The sequence below is a fragment of the Scophthalmus maximus genome, chromosome 17, assembly GCF_022379125.1.
Source record: "Scophthalmus maximus strain ysfricsl-2021 chromosome 17, ASM2237912v1, whole genome shotgun sequence".
Lineage (NCBI taxonomy): Eukaryota > Metazoa > Chordata > Actinopteri > Pleuronectiformes > Scophthalmidae > Scophthalmus > Scophthalmus maximus.
This window is the reverse complement of record NC_061531.1, coordinates 16,075,505-16,094,653: the sequence shown is the minus strand read 5'-3', so window position 1 is coordinate 16,094,653 and position 19,149 is coordinate 16,075,505. Positions and strand designations below refer to the sequence as shown.

The following is a 19,149-nucleotide window of genomic DNA, read 5'->3' as shown; positions in this document are numbered from 1 at the left end:
CACGTGTTGAGGGAAGGGTGCAAAGGGTTTCTCTTCGTCCACCCTCAGGTTTGTTGATAGTAAACGCCTCACTAAGTAATATTTAAACATAAAATCCTTGTGTCATTGTCTATATGGTGAAGCTCACATTTCACAGAATCTCTCTGACAAAAATATGCCTTTAAAATAAACATATTTATGTGTGTATGCGAGTGTTTACATGGATTTGTCGTGACATCAAAATCTTCTGCACTTCTTGGTTCAAATTATTTATAAAACTTTATTTTTCTTCTTTTCAACTCGACTCGGCTGTTTCTCTTAGAAAAACCTCCAAGGGAAATCAAAACCCGAGCCACAAACATGGTACATACATCGAAACAGCACACAGCGCAATCTATATCGTCGAAAAAAGAAAAAAAAAATACACAGTCTACAGTGGAACAAAGCTCAACAAATTATGAGAATAATGGTAATGAAGGATATATCACAAGACTGCCCCGTGGAGGGCTGAGATTCCAAAACAGTGATGAACGCTTTGAGATACAAAAGAAATGAAATGGAACATGAGGGAATATTTTTGAACACTGTAATGTCTGTCGCACAAAGTACATCATAAATTCTTCTTCTCCGATTTCCAGTTGCTCCGTTTGTCCTTTTAATTTTTTTTCCGACTGATGCTTCATGGTGAAGTGAAACTCCTGCTCAAGACTGGGCGAGGTGCTTTGTAAGTGAATCCCCGACAGGGTCATGCAAAGGGGTTACATTCATTTAGGGGGAGTGCCAGAGAGAAACAATAATAAAATAGAATTATGATAGAGAAAATAAATTCATATACTCTGTATACATAGATCATCTTCTATTTGGCTTATACATCAGCTGAGCAAAGCGATTTCTTCCTGAGGTGCAAGGCTGCTGTCGATGACACGTTTTTCAATCAAGTGTTCTGTGTGTAATTGTTTGTATCAAGCGGAGGCGGTGGGGGGAATTAGTCTCAACATTTTTTTACTACTCTGTTATCTTTCATGTGTAGTTTAAAAAAAGGGGGGGGGGGGGGGGGGGGGGGGGGGGGGGGGGGGGGCGCACAATGACGACTAAGCTGGACTGAAAAACAAAAGCCAGACAAAAGAGACGGTCTGACTCGACTCAACAAGCTTGTGTTCTATATGTGGCCCGGGGACACTGTGCAAAGCATTCAGAGCCTGCACCGATCCGTCTATGCCTTGCGACTTCAGCTGCTGGCGAGGGCCGTGATGTCACACACACACACACACAGACACACGCGCGCACACACACACACACACACACACACACACACACACACACACACACACACACACACACACACACACACACACACACACACACACACACACACACACACACACACACACACACACACACACACACACACACACACACACACACACACACACACACAGAGAGAGACATGCACACGCCGGTTTTGTCACAGTGTCGTGACACAAGTACAGGAACAAGTGGACGGATAGGCAGGCGGAGAAGTCAGAAGGGAGAAGGCGCACTGCCCCAGAATATTCAGACACAGACCGACCAGACGTGACACTTCATGATCCGAGACTTCATCAGGTGAGTGGTTTTCAAGCATTTACAAAGAAAAAGAAAAAAACAGCCGACAAAAGTCGACCTCAGGCAGCGAGGGAACTTACTTCACTCGTACAGAGATGAACGAGAACACAAACCCAAAGACGGTGCCTGCTGGTGTGAACGTGGTGCAATGTGGAGACGACAACAACAACGACAACAACAACAGAGAGTAACAACGACTGTCAGTAGAATAATGCGAGGTAGCATCGATGAGGGGAACAGAGGGACCTGAGAGGAGAAGCAGGCAGCGCTGGGTAAATGCTCAGATTTGCATTTCTGTGTATACAAACAGAAGAGAGATAGCCCTGTGAGAGCGAGGGGGAAGGGGCGTGAACCGCCCTCCCCTCTCATGGGGTTTCAGCTGGTGAAAAAACAATCAGAACAAATACGTCGCCGTGCTGCGCTGATGTGTGTGTGTGCCGTCAGTCGCAGAGAGCGAAGACAGAGACTCTGCCTTTACGTTAGTGTGTCTGAAAAAAAACAAAACAGACTTACTCTGCGGAGCAGCGACGATTTACGTAGTTTAGAGCCAAAGCAAAACTATTCACTAGTTTCTTTTTTGTCATAGGGCAGGTTCAATGTCACTATGAAAATACTGATAACCCATTTACAAAAGAAGAAAATAATAACAAAAATAAAAACATTCAACTGTTAAAATGACTACGTACAGTAGCATATTTGTTTAAATCTGTTCAAAATCAACTGGAAATGCATGCACAATGTGAACGGACATTATTTCTTCTTTTCTTTTTCACAATACTGTAACATGTAGGTTTTTGCGTCATACCTAAATCTGTTTTTACAAACACTTATGGACACAAGTAAAACTAAGAGTCACTGACATGCATGCTCTCATGCTGTAAAGAAAAAAAACTAAAATAAGATCACAACCATTATCAACATTTCACATTATAGCTATCTGAAACAAAAAAGATGAAAACGAATGGAATTAAAACCATGAGAGATGTCAATGCGAGTGGCGGCAACTTGGGAGGCAGGGTTCGTTTGGTGTTGTTGCGGGTTGAGAGGTCAGGGGTCATGACTGTGGGCCGCCCCACTGGCTCTCTACGGGCCGCCGCAGGAGCTCCTCTACGTGCCGCGCCACGTCCATGGTGTCGTCCAGGTCAAAGTCTCCGTCCGTGTCCAACATAGAGTCGCTCCTGCCACAGGACACAGAGAGGAGCCACTCACACTCAGACAAGCTGGCAAAAAAAACAAAAACAAAAAAAAAAACAGCAAGAGCAACAAGTCACTCTTTTACAAACACAAAGAGCAGCTCATATGTTCAAATGGACTTGTTGACTCACATAGGCGGGTATATGCCATAGGTGTGAGGGTGACTGACAGGTGCTGGGGACGCGCCGTGATCCATGTAGGTTTGGTTCCCGCTCGCCGGGTCTGGATTGGCTGTGGCAAACCTGCACACACACACAGAAAAACGCACACACCACAAGATAAAAGCCTCATTGGTTGCCTAAGCAACTGCCCTCGGCGTGTTTTCCAGGCCCTGCTGCATCATTATGGCCGTTCCCTGTACTGTGAATGAACCGCGGGGAAAGGCAGGGAGCGGGGCTCGCTAACTAACAAGCCCTAACTCTAATGATGAGCGGAAGACGAGCTCTCTCAGGGACCCCGGCCCACCCTTAATTGGCCTCCTCCAACTGTAACGGCTAACTAATAGCTGATCTGAATTCAGGGTCCAATATTTGGTGATTAACTCTAAATGTTGCTAAGGAGGGGGGGGGGGGGGGGGTGGAGCGAGAGCAGGAATGGAGGAGCAGTAGGAAAGATGAACAGGCGGCTGGATACTTACTCGGGCACCACTTGTTTGATCTGCGGTTTCACGTAGCCGTCCACTGCTTTGGCTTTAACACAAAAAACGAGCACAGGGAGAGGGAATGACCGACAGCTCACGGCAGTCAAGACATGCCTGATGTGAAAAATGTTGAACGAACGACAACCAGCGCAAACAAGAGGGTTGCTCACAGAGGGGTGGGGTGTAATATTTGGAGAAAACCTCGTCCTTGGGTCTGTCGGGGTAGAGGAACAGGAGGTGATTGAGATCGCTGATGCGGTCGGCCAGGGATCGGATGGAGAAGTCTTTGGTTGTGTAGGGCATGAGGTTCCACACCATTCGCTCACCTGGAGAAACGCCGCGCGCACACGCACACACACACACACACACACACACCACAACATTGGCATCAGCAAAAGGAGCAATACAATCTACCTTTCTCCAGCCAATCGTGATTTCTGTGTTACTTCAGTGCTGAAAATTACCTCACAAATTTATAAAAAGCATCAACACGTCGTACCTGCTTTGTTGGGATTTTCGGCCACCCAAGCTATTGTGATTCCTCCGATCTCAGAGTCGCTGAAGCGCAGAAGGAAAGTGCCGTTGGGTTTGGACATCAGCATGTCCTGAGCCTGCTGCTTGTTCACGAAGCCCAAGATGGCCCTAAAAAGAGAGAAAGGGGAGAGAAATAGAAAATAAATTGTCACATTCTTTCACCTCACCTCAAGTTTAAATCTTCAGGTTTACTGGGCGAGAGCAGGTCTGGCTTCCCCCGAGGGCGCCGTGGGGAAGAAATTCATTAAGGTGAAACATTTGCCTGCATTTTCAAGACTGACAAAATGGGGACAGGACAAAAAAAGAAAAAAGAAATACTTTCACAGAGCATGTAGTCCAGCTGTCAAAATGAAAAAGGAGAGGTAGTGCCTTTTGGTTTTTCTCTGCTCTGACTCACTTTTAAGCCAAATACTGAAACTGCACTTTCTTACCCGTCATTCCAGTGCGGTTTCAGATGCTTTTTTGTGAGTTCCATCACACCGTCAAACCACTGCCAAAACGTGAAGTTCCTCCCTGGCAAGCTCTCCTGCAGAAAGAAAAGGGAAAAATGTTTTTTTAGACAGCGCACAGACATTTTCAATCTTTTAAAAGGTTTATATCACGTCCATCCAGTCCAGAAATACAGAGAGAAAAACATGTACACGTACAGCCGAATGTGTAAATATTATGTATCTGAGGTCGTGTGTACGTGTGTAGCCTATACACAAGTCTGTGAAGCGCTCGAAACTTGATGTTCCTGTAATCTAATGAGACCCACGGTGTGTGTGCGCGTGTGTGTGTGTGTGTGTGTGTGTGTGTGTGTGTGTGTGTGGTGAATGTGAGCGCCTTTTTTTTTCTTCCTTTTCGCCCTTCTCCAGCTGCTGTGAGCCAGAAAATGAGGCCTCCAGCCTTTCAGTGTGTGGACAAACAAGTCCATTAGGATGAAGACCTGGCTGCCAATGAGGCGTGCTCACTCAAGTCGACTGCGGAATAGGGCAGTAGGGACGGCGCAAATGGAGCGTGAAAAATATTTCTATGTATGTGTAACCAATAGTAAATCACACCGTCGGAAAAACAAAAAAAATGCAACGAGAAGAAAAATCCTTTCAAAGTGATAGAAACCTATTAAGTATTGTTCACAGACAGTAGTGTTCTCTATACATGTGCTGTGTGTTTGCAAAAAATGACGGGAGCTGACCCTGTTGAACTGTGACCAGGTCATCGTCATGTTGCGGTAGTCGTCGGGGTTGTTGCTGGAGATGCTGAAGGCCTTTTGAGCCAGGAAGACCAGATTCTCCTCAGACAGGCCTCGGTTGCTCTGCACCTCCGCCTTGTATTTCATGTTGATGGCGTCGCACAGCTGAGGCCAGAGCACTTTGTCAGGCACGAGGAAAGGCACCCGTCCCTGAACACACAAGGCAGACGGGGACAAGTAGATTTATATATGAGCTTTGCTGAGCAGCAGAAGCTCCAAACCCCCCCCCCCCCCCCCCCCCCCCCCCCCCAAAAAAAACGCACTGTAATAAACTGTGCAAAGATGATAAACGAGTGGAACACGGCAATTTCTGCAGGAGCAATATTTTATGTTGCTTTATTGTTTCGGCAACGATTGACGCATATTTACCTTCACTCAAAAATGTGCTCTTCCTTTTTACTTAGAGATTCACTGTGCAGAGTTTGACCATAAAGTTTAATTTCATATTCAGCTGTTGAACTATTTTTGTAAGCTCTTTTAATCTTAAATCTTGAAATCTAAATGACAAACCTCAATAATAAATGCATCTACTTAGGGAAAAGAACAACATGAAAAATGTGACTGAATCATACAAATATTTGGAATTTACATTTTACAAATTAAGTATTTAGTAGCAAATTTTTGTAGCTCAGAACTACACATTATATAGTTTTGAACATGAATGGCTCATAGTGTTTTATAAATTTATAAAGATGTATTTAGCTCATAAAAACTGAAAGGTTTATGTGATAGTTGTTTCTGGAATATGTAAAAATTTACAACTCCGTCACCCCTCAGCGCAAACAAACAATTACTCACCGGCTCTGCGAAAGCGTTGTCCCACAGCACCGTTGCCGTGGCGTTATTGTCTTGGCTACCGTGAACTATCACCACTACAGGAAGCGATAACGTCTGTTGGGAGAGAGAGAGAGAGAAGGGTTGGCCATCAGTGCGAGAATGCTACAGGATCCATAAAAACAGAACATACTGCAAAATGACATGACCTTTATTGGAGCGTCACAGATTTAATCTATGTAGCAAGGAGCCATTTAAAACGACATTATGACAGCAGTGGGAAGAAGACGGACGAGGACGGCGAGCGAGAGCGGACTCGCAAGGTCTTTGCTTACAAATGTACAGATTTCCTGTTGTTGCAGGAGCAAGAATGGATTGTTTGTTTGTCTTGTCTGTCTGGGGTCTCTTACCTTCACTTGAAAGACGAGCTCATTGCCTCCAACACTGAACTGGGACTCGAACAGAATGGTGAACTTCTCCTCCGTGACGGACTCTGCCCCTCGCCGGTCCGATCGCTTGATCCTCTTCAAAGACTACAGGGAAGATGACATGTTGTAGCAATGAGGAAACGCTGTGCGCACTGCACTGTACATTTCGCCCGTGTGGTTAGTCCGAGAAAGCACACATCATACATACGGTACACGCATGCATAATTCACATTGGGAGTCACACTACAGGGCCGACATGTAAATAGTCCATGGAGGGGCTCGGGGGATTTTTTGCTAACAATTCGCGTGATGTAGAGAGACGCTCGACTGACGCTGCACACGGATCCGTCAAAGAGTCTCTGAGCTGCCATGGGTATGTGCGGCACCCACTCTACTGTAATTACCACTCTGCTGCACACTCACGTATCCTAAAATATCCCAGTAGATTTCATTTATATGTTATTTCAACATACCATCTCTTTAAACTAAAACAATCCCCAAACTATTGGAGGCTGCATTAACCAGTGAAGATGCATTTATGAAAGGAAAACATACTGTTTAAAGCGTAGCCATGACATTTGCATAATAACGATGAACATAATGAAGAAAGCAATCGCTTCACTTAAAAGCAAACCCTCTAAACGTCTCGCACGCCTGGTTGAGCAGCTCTCTACCGACTCGGGGGAAATGAGATATTTAACTCTGACGTTTTTTTATACATTTTTACTTAATTCAATGCCTCCGCATTTCTGAAATCAAAGCATAGAACAAATAAAAAACTGGACATTTTGAATTAATGAATCATTGAATTTTCTTGTCGACCCTAAATCTGATTACCGAACAGCAGGCACAACACACTTGTGACGTCCGTACGACAATGGATAAAAAAACAAATGTTCTTCAGACAGTTGTACCCGGCGCTGTTGCTTGAACTTCCCACAGATGTGTGGCAATTCCAGATCATAGATAGTATATAATCTATTTTTGAGATTGCTCTGCATTCGCCTTCTGTCCAGTTCATCCCAAACCAGCTCCATGGTCTGGAGACTGTGCTGCTCTTCCATCATGTAAAGATGGAAAACTCTCTTCTGTCTGTCTTCCTTTGTTTCATGTGTTTTGATCATTATTCTTATGGCAATATGTACAGTACAGTATTGTCCTTATACGACATCATGAGTAATTATCAAAAGTTTGGGCAAAAGTAAGAATTTTTTGCTCTAACTTTATGAATCCCTAAAAAAAGTCCAGTTTTTATGAAGTTTACATTATTTTTAAGTTTAAAGTTATTTCCTGAACTGACATTTTCAATTCTTAATGAAAACTGGAAAACATTGGATCCCAGAGATAAGGGGCGGAAATACGCTTTGATATCATTCAAAATGAATTCTGCAGGGACTTTCCTGCTTGATAGAGGACATGATATGTCATTTAATTTCCTGTTGCTTCCAATACGAGCAATCTCCTCTGCTCGTGTAAGACACACTCACCATGTTCCTGAAGTGGGCGCTGAGAGTGCCCGTAGTCTGGTGGTATTCCATCACACAGTTATTGTTGAGAATCTCCCCGCTGCTGTCGCTGGAAAGAGAGAGAGGGACGATCAAATAGTCCATTAGCCTCACTCGTCTGCTGTGACGCACACTCGTGTCCCGAGAAGAAGTATATTCTCCTCGAGAACTAATTAAATTAAAACGACTCTCATTTTGACGGCAGCAGCGGAATGAAAATCTCGCCGGGGCGTTGGATAATGTTCACACTTTTATATGAAGAAGTTTAACCACTACCTTCTTTGTCCTCTCTCTACGTGAGGATACGGCCTGTGGAACTGCTCATTTAACCACTTGCTGCCTGGCAGACCTACAAGTCTCTGGAAGGTTTCTATTAGTCAGGAGGAGGAATGTGGACCAAGGCTGCGGAACAGGCTAAATGAGTATTCTGCGTCCACACCATAGATTCCTCTAGAGGAATGGTTCAAGTTCCAGCCACGTCTCTGTGGTGCGGTTTGGAAACACACTGTAGGCCAGAGTTCATCCTGGGCTCAAATAATGTTTTGTAGAAAACTTAAGGCTCCTGGTCTTAATGGCGCCACGGGAGCTCAATGCTGTGTGTGTATACAAAGAAAGAGATGGGTCAACAGTTCCTGGACTCACTTCCTCGTGTTCTCGTTCTTCAGCAGGGCCTTGGCTTGCTGTTCGCTGATGATGGTGGCTTTGACCTGAGGAGGGTTCATGTGCACGTTCAACTTCCCGCCCACTAAGAGTCGCACCGTGGCGGCAAACTTGGTCTGGGTTTTCAACACCTGCGGTGGCTGTTTCTCGATAATGAAGGTGCTGTGGAGACAAAAAAGGTCGTGGGAGACAGAATAAAGTAATTTTGATTGGATCTCAGCTGCAAACTGACACAAATGCATAACGCAAACGACGGCACAATTGTTTTATGAGACAGAAAGGTCATGAAACTTCAGGTTTCACACACATTGTGTTTTAACGTTGAATGCAAAAAGAACTGCTTGTTGTAAGTGAAACCTCCAGAGTTTCCTTAAACGTCTCCTCACCTGCAGGTTCGAGTCTTTGTACATGTGCATTAATGGAAAGTCATGATAATAATCACTGTTGGCAGAGAAGGATCGATCAATAGAAGAACTAAGTGCTTTTGAGACGACAACACTCGCCCGTTCACTGCCCGAGGTTCACGGTTGGGAATATATAAGAGGGAACGTTGTTGAGAATACACAACGTTTGTACGGTGGGTGATCGCAGTGCATTACTGTCTGTTCACGGGGCTCTTCTGCATCACAAATCGCTGTGACAGGACACGGCTCCTCAATATGTAATGGGTCCAAAACAAGGGCGATCTTCTAAGAAAGTGGGAGAGCATGCCGTCAACAACTTCAGATCACTCTATGTTCAGAGATGCTGGAAGGCTCAAAGGATCCTGGCAGATGCGCCACTGGGACCAGAAATAATGTACTGAAACGACTTGCATGTGCGCTTGCTTTATTTTAATCCCTTGCACACTGTGTGATCTGAGTCTCTGCAGATTCCTTAAGATGCATTAAACTACCAGCAGTTGCCTCTGGGCACATTTACATTCAGTCCTGACTCTCTCTTAACTTAATACACTGCAACTAAACCTACTTCAATGTTCTTTCAATACATGAATTCTCAACCACTACAATCTTCATTCTCACACGCACTAACATAATTTAACTTCAAAGTAAGGACACTTAAGATTTTCATAAAACCAAACCCCATATTTATGATTGCCACTTTTTTCATTGTTAGTGGTGGAGACACTCGCCACTCGGGAGCTGAATAAAAAACGGCCTTACACAGGAAACAGTGAGGCGTGAAATGCAGCGCAGCTCGTTAATAACAGCCTCACTCTCCATGGTTTATTCTTTTCAAACTGTTTCATCAGGACTTTATTAAGTCACTGCTAATGCAAGTCAAACATATCCTGCTGCTTCACATAAAAAACATTCAACATGACGCATGGGGTTTGAGCGATTTTTCATTGAAAATGTGTCTGCAAAAGAAGACAACATTTCTTGAACCGGACCAGATCTAAATATTGCGGGGAGCAACGGAACGAGAGGGATAAGCCACAGTGAGCCGTTAGATGAAGAGCTGCTGCTCCGGGGAAAATTACTGACACCATGCACCGCATGAATCAGATTGTGCATGCCCTCAAGTCGGACTTCTAATAAAGTTTGTTTGGGTTGCGCAGTAAACAAGACACCAGTTGCTCCTCTGTTGTATTTCTGACGAACAAAAAAAGATTTTGCTTTACATTAATGTGGCGCAAATTCGACGACCCTTAACCTAAAGTGAAATCGTCTAGCTTCAGCAGACGTCCCTCTCTTACTCGTACAGTCGAAGAACAGAATCGAGAGGACACAAACAAACATTCTCCCTAACAGCGCACCGGCGCACCGGCGCACGCACACACACACACACACACACACACACACACACACACACACTGTCTATTCAGTCGCTTCCACTCATGTGGATTTAATCAATAAAATGGACAAATTCAATGCACAAGTAATTTCATTTCAGCAACAGATCATATCTCTCTCGCTCTGTTGCCCACAAAAGCAGCACAAGTTGTGTAAGTGGGATTTGCTTCCATAAAGGGCCAATACTGACTGCAGGAAATGCCTCAATGTACTTTACACACCCACCCACGAGGTTACTGACACAATACTGGCCTACATTAATGCTTTTAAAGGTATAGACAGCGATTATAATCCCCAAAATATCAACAGTTTCTTTTCCAGATTCGCTTAATCTGCCCTTACATCCGTTTTTTTCCCATGCATGTATCAGTCTAAAGAAGTATACAGTAGGTGAACTTAATAACACACACACACATAAACCTACATACCTGGTGACCAATGCTGAAATGATATCTGTGATTGTGCTGTTGAGTTCGTTGAGGAGCTCCTCTATGGGGCCGGGGATGGGCAGCTGTTGTCTGAGGTGCTCTGCCCTCCGAATCTGCTGCCTGTTCTGCCAGATAGTCTCTGCCAGCTTCTCACACCTGACACACACACACACACACACACACACACACACACACACACACACACACACACACACACACACACACACACACACACACACACACACACACACACACACACATTTTCGTGAACAAGGTTGTGATATTATCAATTGGAAATATTCAGAGAAATGGAGAAATAAAAACAACAACAGTCGTTTCCTGCTCCAAAAAAGAGGGTTAGAGTCCGTGTGGTTCTTTGTTTCGGAAGAGACACAGTTTCTTGCACAATCTTTTACAGTCACGATACTTATGATAATGTGGCGCTGATGTGCCAAAAAGATATGAAGTATTTTGTTATTTGTGAAACCTTTACTAAAATATAACTTTGCAAGATTCTCCACATACCTAATCTTAACGCAGGTGACAGGCTGGTCTTCTCATACTTCCTTAAAATGATTTATTCTAAAATGATTTATTTATTCTTATAATATTATGACCTTATGTCTCTGATTGTGGCCCTAATACTCTGTGGTGGCCAACAGAGCACAGCAAGGTGGATAACAAGGGATTACAAGATGTCAGCGCACGTCTGCTTACGTCTCTCTTATTGGGAGGCGACTAACATTGCAAATAAACCCAGTGGAAGTCAATTTGAAGCTCGTAAACCCTTGACCCTCTGTTTTGTGGGGGAGTGCAGTGGCTGTGATCGTGGTGGGAGGTGGATCAGAAACTCACCAGGACTGCAGGATGTCCAGGCCTCCCTCCGGCGGGCCCCCGTTGCCCGCCAGCTGTTGCCGTCTCTTCCACTGGATTAGCTCGTCGTCCAGAATGATGGTCTGCTGCTTCCTTAACAGCTGCAGTGTTTTCTGATGCTTCTCTGCGAGGTCCTGCACACAAAACCGCACAAGCTCAGAACCCCTGTGATGCTTTTCATTTTTCCCCTTTGCGGACACTTGCATTCAAAACACTTTGTGCACATTCTACACATTAAAGTCACGCCTCACCAGTCTGTATTTCTGTAGTGTGTTGGCCTCTCTGGTCAGCCATGCCTCCACAGTGGCTCTCTTGCTGAGGAGGGCGGGCTCCCGTAGCTGTCTGTCAGCAGGGGGCAGCGTGGACAGGCTGGTCAGCTGAGCTGGGTAGGGGTTAGGGAGGGTGGGGGTGAGGTCCATGCCATCCAGATTGGGGGGGGGGGGTTAGGGATGAGTTGGGAGTTGGAGGAAGGAAAAGAGAGAGAGGAAGTCAAAATCTCTGGCCTGTGCACATACAGGGTTCATTATCCCCCGAGAGGAATAATGATTTACTCAGGAGCTGCATTTTCTCAACGATGACATACATGCAAAGGTTGCTGGGTTATGGAAGCTCCGGCTGAATGTTTTCCATTGCCGAGCAACAGGATCCAAATGTACGTGGAGGGATTTTAATACAATTTCACACCTTGATATGTGAAAGCTATGACACAAGGTAACATCACTCCAGTTCAACTGAGCTGTACACCAAACCACTAAAATATTTTCTCAAATTATTCTCAATCAACAGTCCTCTGGTCTCACCCTGGATGCGGAGGCTCTCCTGGTACTGGATGATGAAGTACTCCTGGTTGTGCTGGAGCTTGCGCAGCTCGTTCTCCGTGTCCTGCGTCATGAGACGAAGCTCCTCGAAGGCCTGGTTGATCTGCTGGTATTTCTGGGACATGCTGTCCATCATCCCGCCGACCGGAGAGCTCGACTGTCAATCACACAAGGCGGGATTTAGAGACGGGCGCGTTGGAGAGAGAGGGAGAGAGATGGAGGACATGAAGAGTTTGGGGACAGAAATTGATACGGTTGATTTCTTTTACGTTGGACTGGTGCACGGCCTGTGAATTGATTGGATTATTTATGATAGTTGTTAAGGGAAACGGCTGTTGATCGGAGCAAGCGTGGACGTCCATGGGGGGATGGAGCAGGGAAACAAAATTTAGCTGGACACGAGGCATTGACCCCTGCGCGCGTGGCGGCTGGGCCATTTGACTGTAAAATCCCCAGTGACCACAGGTAAAGTGGGAACACTGCAAATAGAGAGGGAGGAAATGCATTTGCTTATCATACCGAGGCAGAGTGCACAGTCAGTCAAAGCTCCGAACAAGAGCACTATGGTGTCTAAAGGCTCAGACTAAACAGGGTGGAATTCAATCAGCCCAAATATGCTTTCCGCTAATAGAAAAGGCATGTTGTGACTGGAAATCAATTCACCCCAGGAGCTGCTGAGAGTCAGATGTTTTACGCACTGCTGGCTTTATGGTTTTATAACTCAGCGCTCGTTATAAAGCATGAAATATTTGACTTCCATTTTTTGACCTCCCTCCATATTGCAGCGTTGCGGTGGAGAAACACAAAGGGTTGCTTTACAAGGCCTGTTTTTACAGCGTGATTGAGTGAATGTGAGTGTCCATGGATATCCCATTTATAATAATCCAAGGGGAATCTGCGGACTTGGGGGAGATAAATGGAGGAAACGGTGAGCAGTTAGACTATTACCCAATCTCCGAATCAGTCACCGTAATGTAGTTGTGCCTCTGTTTGTGTTTGCAGGCTTTGTACGGGTGCCCTGGAATGAATAATGCACGGAGAAGCCACAGGGGGTTTGCAAGTTTTATATTTCAGCGAGGACGTCTGTGCGCATGCATTGGGTCAGCGGGCGTATGTATCTCACACACACATGCATGCATCATACTCACATTTGTCGCCTCCCTGACAAGCCTCTGCTCTGTGTAGAGGATGTGTTTGATGCATCGGACCAACTCCAGAGGACAGCGGTCATACGTGCTCTGAAAGACAAGGAGCACATATGCCGCGTTAGGGCCTGTTAGCTCCCGAAGAGCGGAGCGGCCGCCGCACACAGGACTCGCCAATTTGGTCGCATCAGCGGAGCTCGCCGACTTCTGGAGCCAACGCCGCGGACTCACTAAACCCGATTAGACGAGCATAATGAGACCCATCTCTGGAGCTCAACACACTTGATATAGAGACATGACTCATTAACACACACACACACACACACTGGTGTCGTACACACCCCGGATTTAAGCGGTTTATGCGTTACAGAAATTTTCTTTTTTGTTGAGCAGAGTAAGAAACTGCAGTTTTACTTTCAGTCAAAAAAAAAAAATACTTCTGTGAGTCAGTTGGTGACTGTTTCCTGCTTCATGTGAAAGAATGAAGTTGCGTTAAAAGTTTAATTCTTTTAATCCCACGTTTTTTTTTTCTGGTATGAGAAAAAGATCAGTGTAACTGTGATTTCTTAAGGCGAGATAAGGTCTCTGGCGTGTGAATATACATGCCTATAAGCACAAAACAAAAAAACAGCGATGTAGGAATTCAGGATTGCAAGTTTCATTGTGCTCAGCCAGCCCTCTCACCCCGTTTCCCAACCTGGATTTGGAGCAGGGAAGAAGACAAACAGAGGAGCAGATCTGTGAGCAGAGAGCTCGATCATAAATAGCAGCGCTGGCTGGCGACCATCCTCTTGTTTTCCCACATGGTGGAAACAACCTGTTCTTAAAACATTCTGTGCCATGTGGTTTTTTTTCTCCGAATCACAACAAGGGGATGTGTCTGAGCTGAGAAGTCCTGCCTTCCAACCACTTGCTTATCATCTCGTCACATCGTAGACAATCAAATATATTTGCTCTAGTTTCTTTGAATATTCCTCTGGAGTTGCTTCTGGCTTATTGATTGCACGAACACTAAAGGCTTGATGTTCCATTACTTTTCTTTTAATTCTCTGTTCAGCAATACCAGACAGTATCAAAGATCTATCAAAGATCAAATACATTTTATGTGAAAAAGAAAAATCCACGTCAGACTCTGTTCAAGTGCCAGGGAAATGTCTCCTTCACTGATAAATCTGACAAAAACTGAAAGCACAGTTGATATACAGTACACTCTGCCGTTGGTCTCTGTTTTCTCAAACTTTGGCCAATACAGTTCAGTCGCCCTATCTGACTGCAAAACTAAAGCCACAAAAGTCTCTGAGAGAACAAGACACAGTGGCATGTTTCCAGTTCGCTGGCCACTGGCAACGGGCCAAAAGATAAAACTGGTAAAGTGCTATCTGCTCCGTCTGCAGTGCACTTCTCATGGCTGTTGAGGTGCGTTTCCAGAAGACGTACCTTGAGCTGGCTGGCGTAGTGTCCCAGTTTGATTTTGAGGAGGAAGCCGTCTTCTCCCACCTGGTGCTCAGCCTTGTTCTGCAGCTCCTGTATCAGACTGTCCAGCAGGCGTTTGGCCTTGAACTCCTCCTGCGGGTTCTCCAGGTCTATGACATCCCTGAAAACACACACACAAGGAGACACATGAAAGCGGGCAGACGCGCGCAAACAAATGCACGGTCGGACGAATTAGCGGATGAACGTGAACGTGTTGAAAAGAACAAACAAAAAAACGGAAGGGGGAACTGTCCAAATGTGCTATCATGGACAAACACGCAACACAAACATTTGCTCAGGCGCGTGGGCATAACTGTGCCTGGTCTGTCTGCGTCGAGGAGCAACTCACCAGAGCTGGCCCTCGATCCACTGGGACAGATAGTGGCGCACCTCGATGGGGAAGTGCTGACCGTACAGTGACTGCATCTGGTGCAGAGCATCCCCCTGGAGCTGCTGGGCCTGGATCCACACTGCCATCTTCAACACCCTGAGGATGACAAAAAATAGAGGGGGTTGCTTATAAATTAGAGAGCAGGGAAGAGCAATGACAGTTGATGAGAAAAAGGCAATCGGTCCTGGGTAAGAGCAACACTTGATATCTTAGAATTCTGAAGTTTTTGTCCAAAAAATACAAGAGCAAAAGTAGCTGACTTCCTACAGTCGTAATCAAGCAAGAATTCCAAGGTTAAGGAGCACATGATTAGAAGTAACCACATTAGAGTTATAGGTTACGTTTATAAGAAAACCACACAATCTAAAAGTCCTGGTCACGATGTGCACCGTGTGGAGGCCAGCCCTGGGATGCTATGAGAGTTTGGGCTTTAACATTAGCAGCTCTGTCCTGTTCTTTGTTAGACTCGGGGTAGCGAACCCCCGGCCAACGTTAAAAAACCCACGAGCACATTACCTTCACAAACACATTGGTCAAGTCCTCACCCCAACCGTTTCTCTTGTGGAGTTAAAAGGGGAAACACGCCGTTTGACAATGTCAATGCAGACAACTATCGCCACAGCTATAAGTATGAGACTTTTGGTCTGTCTTTTCATTTTGCATACTGTGCTGCGTAGCCGTCGTGTATTTATATCTAAGACCCCTTTCATAAGATTGTCATTTAAAATGAGTCGGGGGGGGGGGGGGGGGGGGGTTGCCAGCTAGAAAATCAAAAGATCGCGTTTGAAAGAAAAAGTCAGCTGATTTGCTGCGAGAAACGTTACACAGAGTGACTAATCAACAACAAAGCCACAATTGACTGAACTGACTGACAAAACCACTACTTGGGGCCAGCGAACACTGGGTGAAACGAAACCGACAATATGTATACGGATGCTTCAGGTTTTCACCCTGATCGCGACTGCAGCTCCAAGTCATGTGTCTTCTCTGCTGTTTTAACAACTGCTCCTCCACGCCGTGTGTTGCTGCTGTGCACTGCGCTGGGAGGACCCTGTGTCGGGTCACCGCCGCCACCTGTTTCCAGTCAACACTCCCACTCACCCTTCTCAAAAGTGGCACAGTCACTGTCAGTAAAAGGCTGCGCCAAATGAGTACGCGGGAAGTCTGTGGTGTGTGTGTGTGCGTGTGTGAGAGAGAGAGAGAGAGAGCATGTGTGCACTGGTAGGCTCTTGTTGTGTCCATGCTTGACACTGTGCGCATCTTTTGTGTGTCATTGTGTACGTAACAAACACCGCACATGTAACACCGCAGACACAGGCAGACAAGAAAGTTGATCTACTTTATCTCTTTGTCTTGTTTCATCTCTTTCTCTGGCTAATCAAACGTCTAGTTCACAATATCAACACTACCTACGAGTCATGTCGTGCTGCTGCTGTTCTGTTTCCTTTTCCTATTTTAAACATGTATTTCCTCTTTAAGAACAGAAGTTAGTCACTAACTGAAGTTTACAGTAAGTGGGTATTGCACAAAAACAGGACACTGCTTCCCTGCACACCAACAGAAACTGCAGCAAATTGAAGAGGATCCCATGACTTGCACAAACGACCTTCAGTTATCTGGTCTAATGATGCCATGACCCAGCTGGATGATAAATCAATTTAATAAAAAAAAGAAAGAAAAAAAGAAAATTCCAAGCCTTGTCAGTAACTTTTCTTTTCATCTGATCACCAGGCAAAAGCGCATGCATGTGTGTGTGTGTGTGTGTGTGTGTGTGTGTGTGTGTGTGTGTGTGTGTGTCCGTGTCGTGGCATAAATCATCCCTCACGGCGGCGCGCAAGTGTGTATTTATGTTGGTTTCCATGTGTGTCTGAGTGAGACGAGCTCAGAAAAGATAACGCCACTCCTCATGGCATCTGCGTCCCGAGACACAAATCCCCTCAGCCCTACATGCTAATGCTCCTGTGCTCAAATGACCCTGGGGTGAACTGCATCCTCTGAGCGTCCGGCTTGTTCTTATCCAATGGAGACTCGAGACCGGAGCACAGACTTCGGAAAGCCTTCACTTTCGTGCTGCTTGTTATATTTACTCCACGGAGCAAAAGCTCTAAACCTGACAGAACGTTTCTGTGAACTGTGTGTTGCAATCACATAGCAGATGACTTTAGAGGACTTGTAATCGTCACAGTAGAAGGTACTTTTGTACTAAAAGGGTCATCAAGGGACAGAGCTATCGGTGTATATGCTATAATTCAATCAAATTAGTACATTTGTTACCTATTTTGCTTCTAATACAATCATTTCTTACAAACAACTAAATGCTCTGTTACTTTTGCTGTAGCGAGAAGCGTGCAGATTGTGTGTATGCAGGCGAATTGCTGGCATACGACACAAAGCATCTATAAGACAATTAAAAGGGGAGTAAGCATTTTTGGCGAAAAATTGTTTTTCTGACCGCACTGATCCGGCCTCAAACGTGTAGCACATCTCTTGAGGTGTCGGGGAATTAGGGCTACAGCTAAAGATTATTTTCACTATCGATTAATCTGTTGATTATTTTCTCGATTAAACGATTACTTGTTTGGTCCACAAAAATTCATAAAATCATGGAAAATGCCGATCGTGTTTCCCAAAACCCCAAGATGATGGGTTTTTTTGCACACCCACTAAATATATTTAGTTTACTGTCATGGAGGAACTGAGAAACCAGAAAATATTCATATTTAAGAGGCTGAAATCAGAGAATTTTTTCATAAAAACTAAAAAACGATGAGTCTATTATTGAAATAGTTGGCGATTAACTTAGTAGTCGATTACTAATCAATTAATCGATTAACTGCTGCAGCTTTACGTGGAATTAACACGTTTTGGTTTATTTTCAATTTACAGAGCCAGGGCTGACAGAACCGACAGATGGCAGAACCGTGACGAAATATTCGCTGGATTTTACAAAAAGCGTATTTCGGTTAAAACCCCTTACTGCCCTTTTAAGGGCTTTGAAATGAGTAACCTGCACATGCTTTATCTGTGAGGGCATCATCGCTCAAACTGCCAGCTGATTGGAGGAGATGGTGAACAGGAAGAAGCATAAAACCTTCTTTCTTTTTTTAACTCACCTCTCTCTCTCTGTGCCACCCCCTATTACACAGACATACAGATAGGCACACAGTGCATGATGGGAGCTGGAACTTCACACAGTTTGCTGTGTGCTGCCAATAGCAGATAGAGAAACTGTTGTGTTGACTAGTCCGTCTGCCTCTTTAACAGCTCTCGCAGGCTCAAGGCACTGTTTGGCCACAGTTAACGCCACGATTCTCACCTCAAGAAGGAGCACGAGGCGATTCCCTGCATCTGTTTCACTCCAGCTAACTGCAGCATCTCAATATCCGAGTTATCACTTTCCTCAACACCCATTCTAACAATAACTTTACTGCAAATGAAAAGAAACAATATAATCCATCTTACCTCTTGTTTTCAGCTCTGTGTTACCATGTAATAGCAGGATACACTAAAGAGGAGCACCACAAACCTGAGACACAGAGAGAGAGAGGGAGAGAGAGAGAGAGAGAGAGAGAAAGAGAGAATGAGGGAGAAAGCAAAAGGAGGAAGTGAGTCAACCCTGGTTGCTTCTGAGGAAGCTATCTTTTTTCACAGGGACCAGTGCATTATCAAAAA

General features: G+C 45.0%; 1 protein-coding gene across 6 annotated transcripts in view; it reads right to left on the bottom strand.

Moving 5' to 3' along the window:
• Positions 1-239: 239 nt before the first annotated feature.
• stat5a (signal transducer and activator of transcription 5a) overlaps positions 240-19,149 on the bottom strand; it is a 44,728-nt gene continuing 25,818 nt past the window's right edge. For 3 of the 6 annotated variants that reach the window (XM_047328118.1, XM_047328119.1, XM_047328120.1), the window contains exons 2-20: positions 18,940-19,003; positions 15,436-15,573; positions 15,051-15,207; positions 13,617-13,706; positions 12,451-12,625; positions 11,902-12,032; positions 11,633-11,784; positions 10,778-10,933; positions 8,536-8,715; positions 7,876-7,963; positions 6,371-6,493; positions 5,985-6,077; positions 5,130-5,336; positions 4,384-4,478; positions 3,918-4,060; positions 3,589-3,744; positions 3,416-3,467; positions 2,910-3,020; positions 240-2,804 (exon numbers count right to left, since the gene is read on the bottom strand). In XM_047328118.1, the coding sequence (XP_047184074.1) occupies positions 2,639-2,804; positions 2,910-3,020; positions 3,416-3,467; positions 3,589-3,744; positions 3,918-4,060; positions 4,384-4,478; positions 5,130-5,336; positions 5,985-6,077; positions 6,371-6,493; positions 7,876-7,963; positions 8,536-8,715; positions 10,778-10,933; positions 11,633-11,784; positions 11,902-12,032; positions 12,451-12,625; positions 13,617-13,706; positions 15,051-15,207; positions 15,436-15,563 (2,403 nt within the window). In that variant the 5' untranslated portion in view covers positions 15,564-15,573; positions 18,940-19,003 and the 3' untranslated portion in view covers positions 240-2,638. The remainder of the gene's footprint in view (positions 2,805-2,909; positions 3,021-3,415; positions 3,468-3,588; positions 3,745-3,917; positions 4,061-4,383; positions 4,479-5,129; positions 5,337-5,984; positions 6,078-6,370; positions 6,494-7,875; positions 7,964-8,535; positions 8,716-10,777; positions 10,934-11,632; positions 11,785-11,901; positions 12,033-12,450; positions 12,626-13,616; positions 13,707-15,050; positions 15,208-15,435; positions 15,574-18,939; positions 19,004-19,149) is intronic. The other 3 variants (XM_047328117.1, XM_047328115.1, XM_047328116.1) reach the window with 2 other exon arrangements.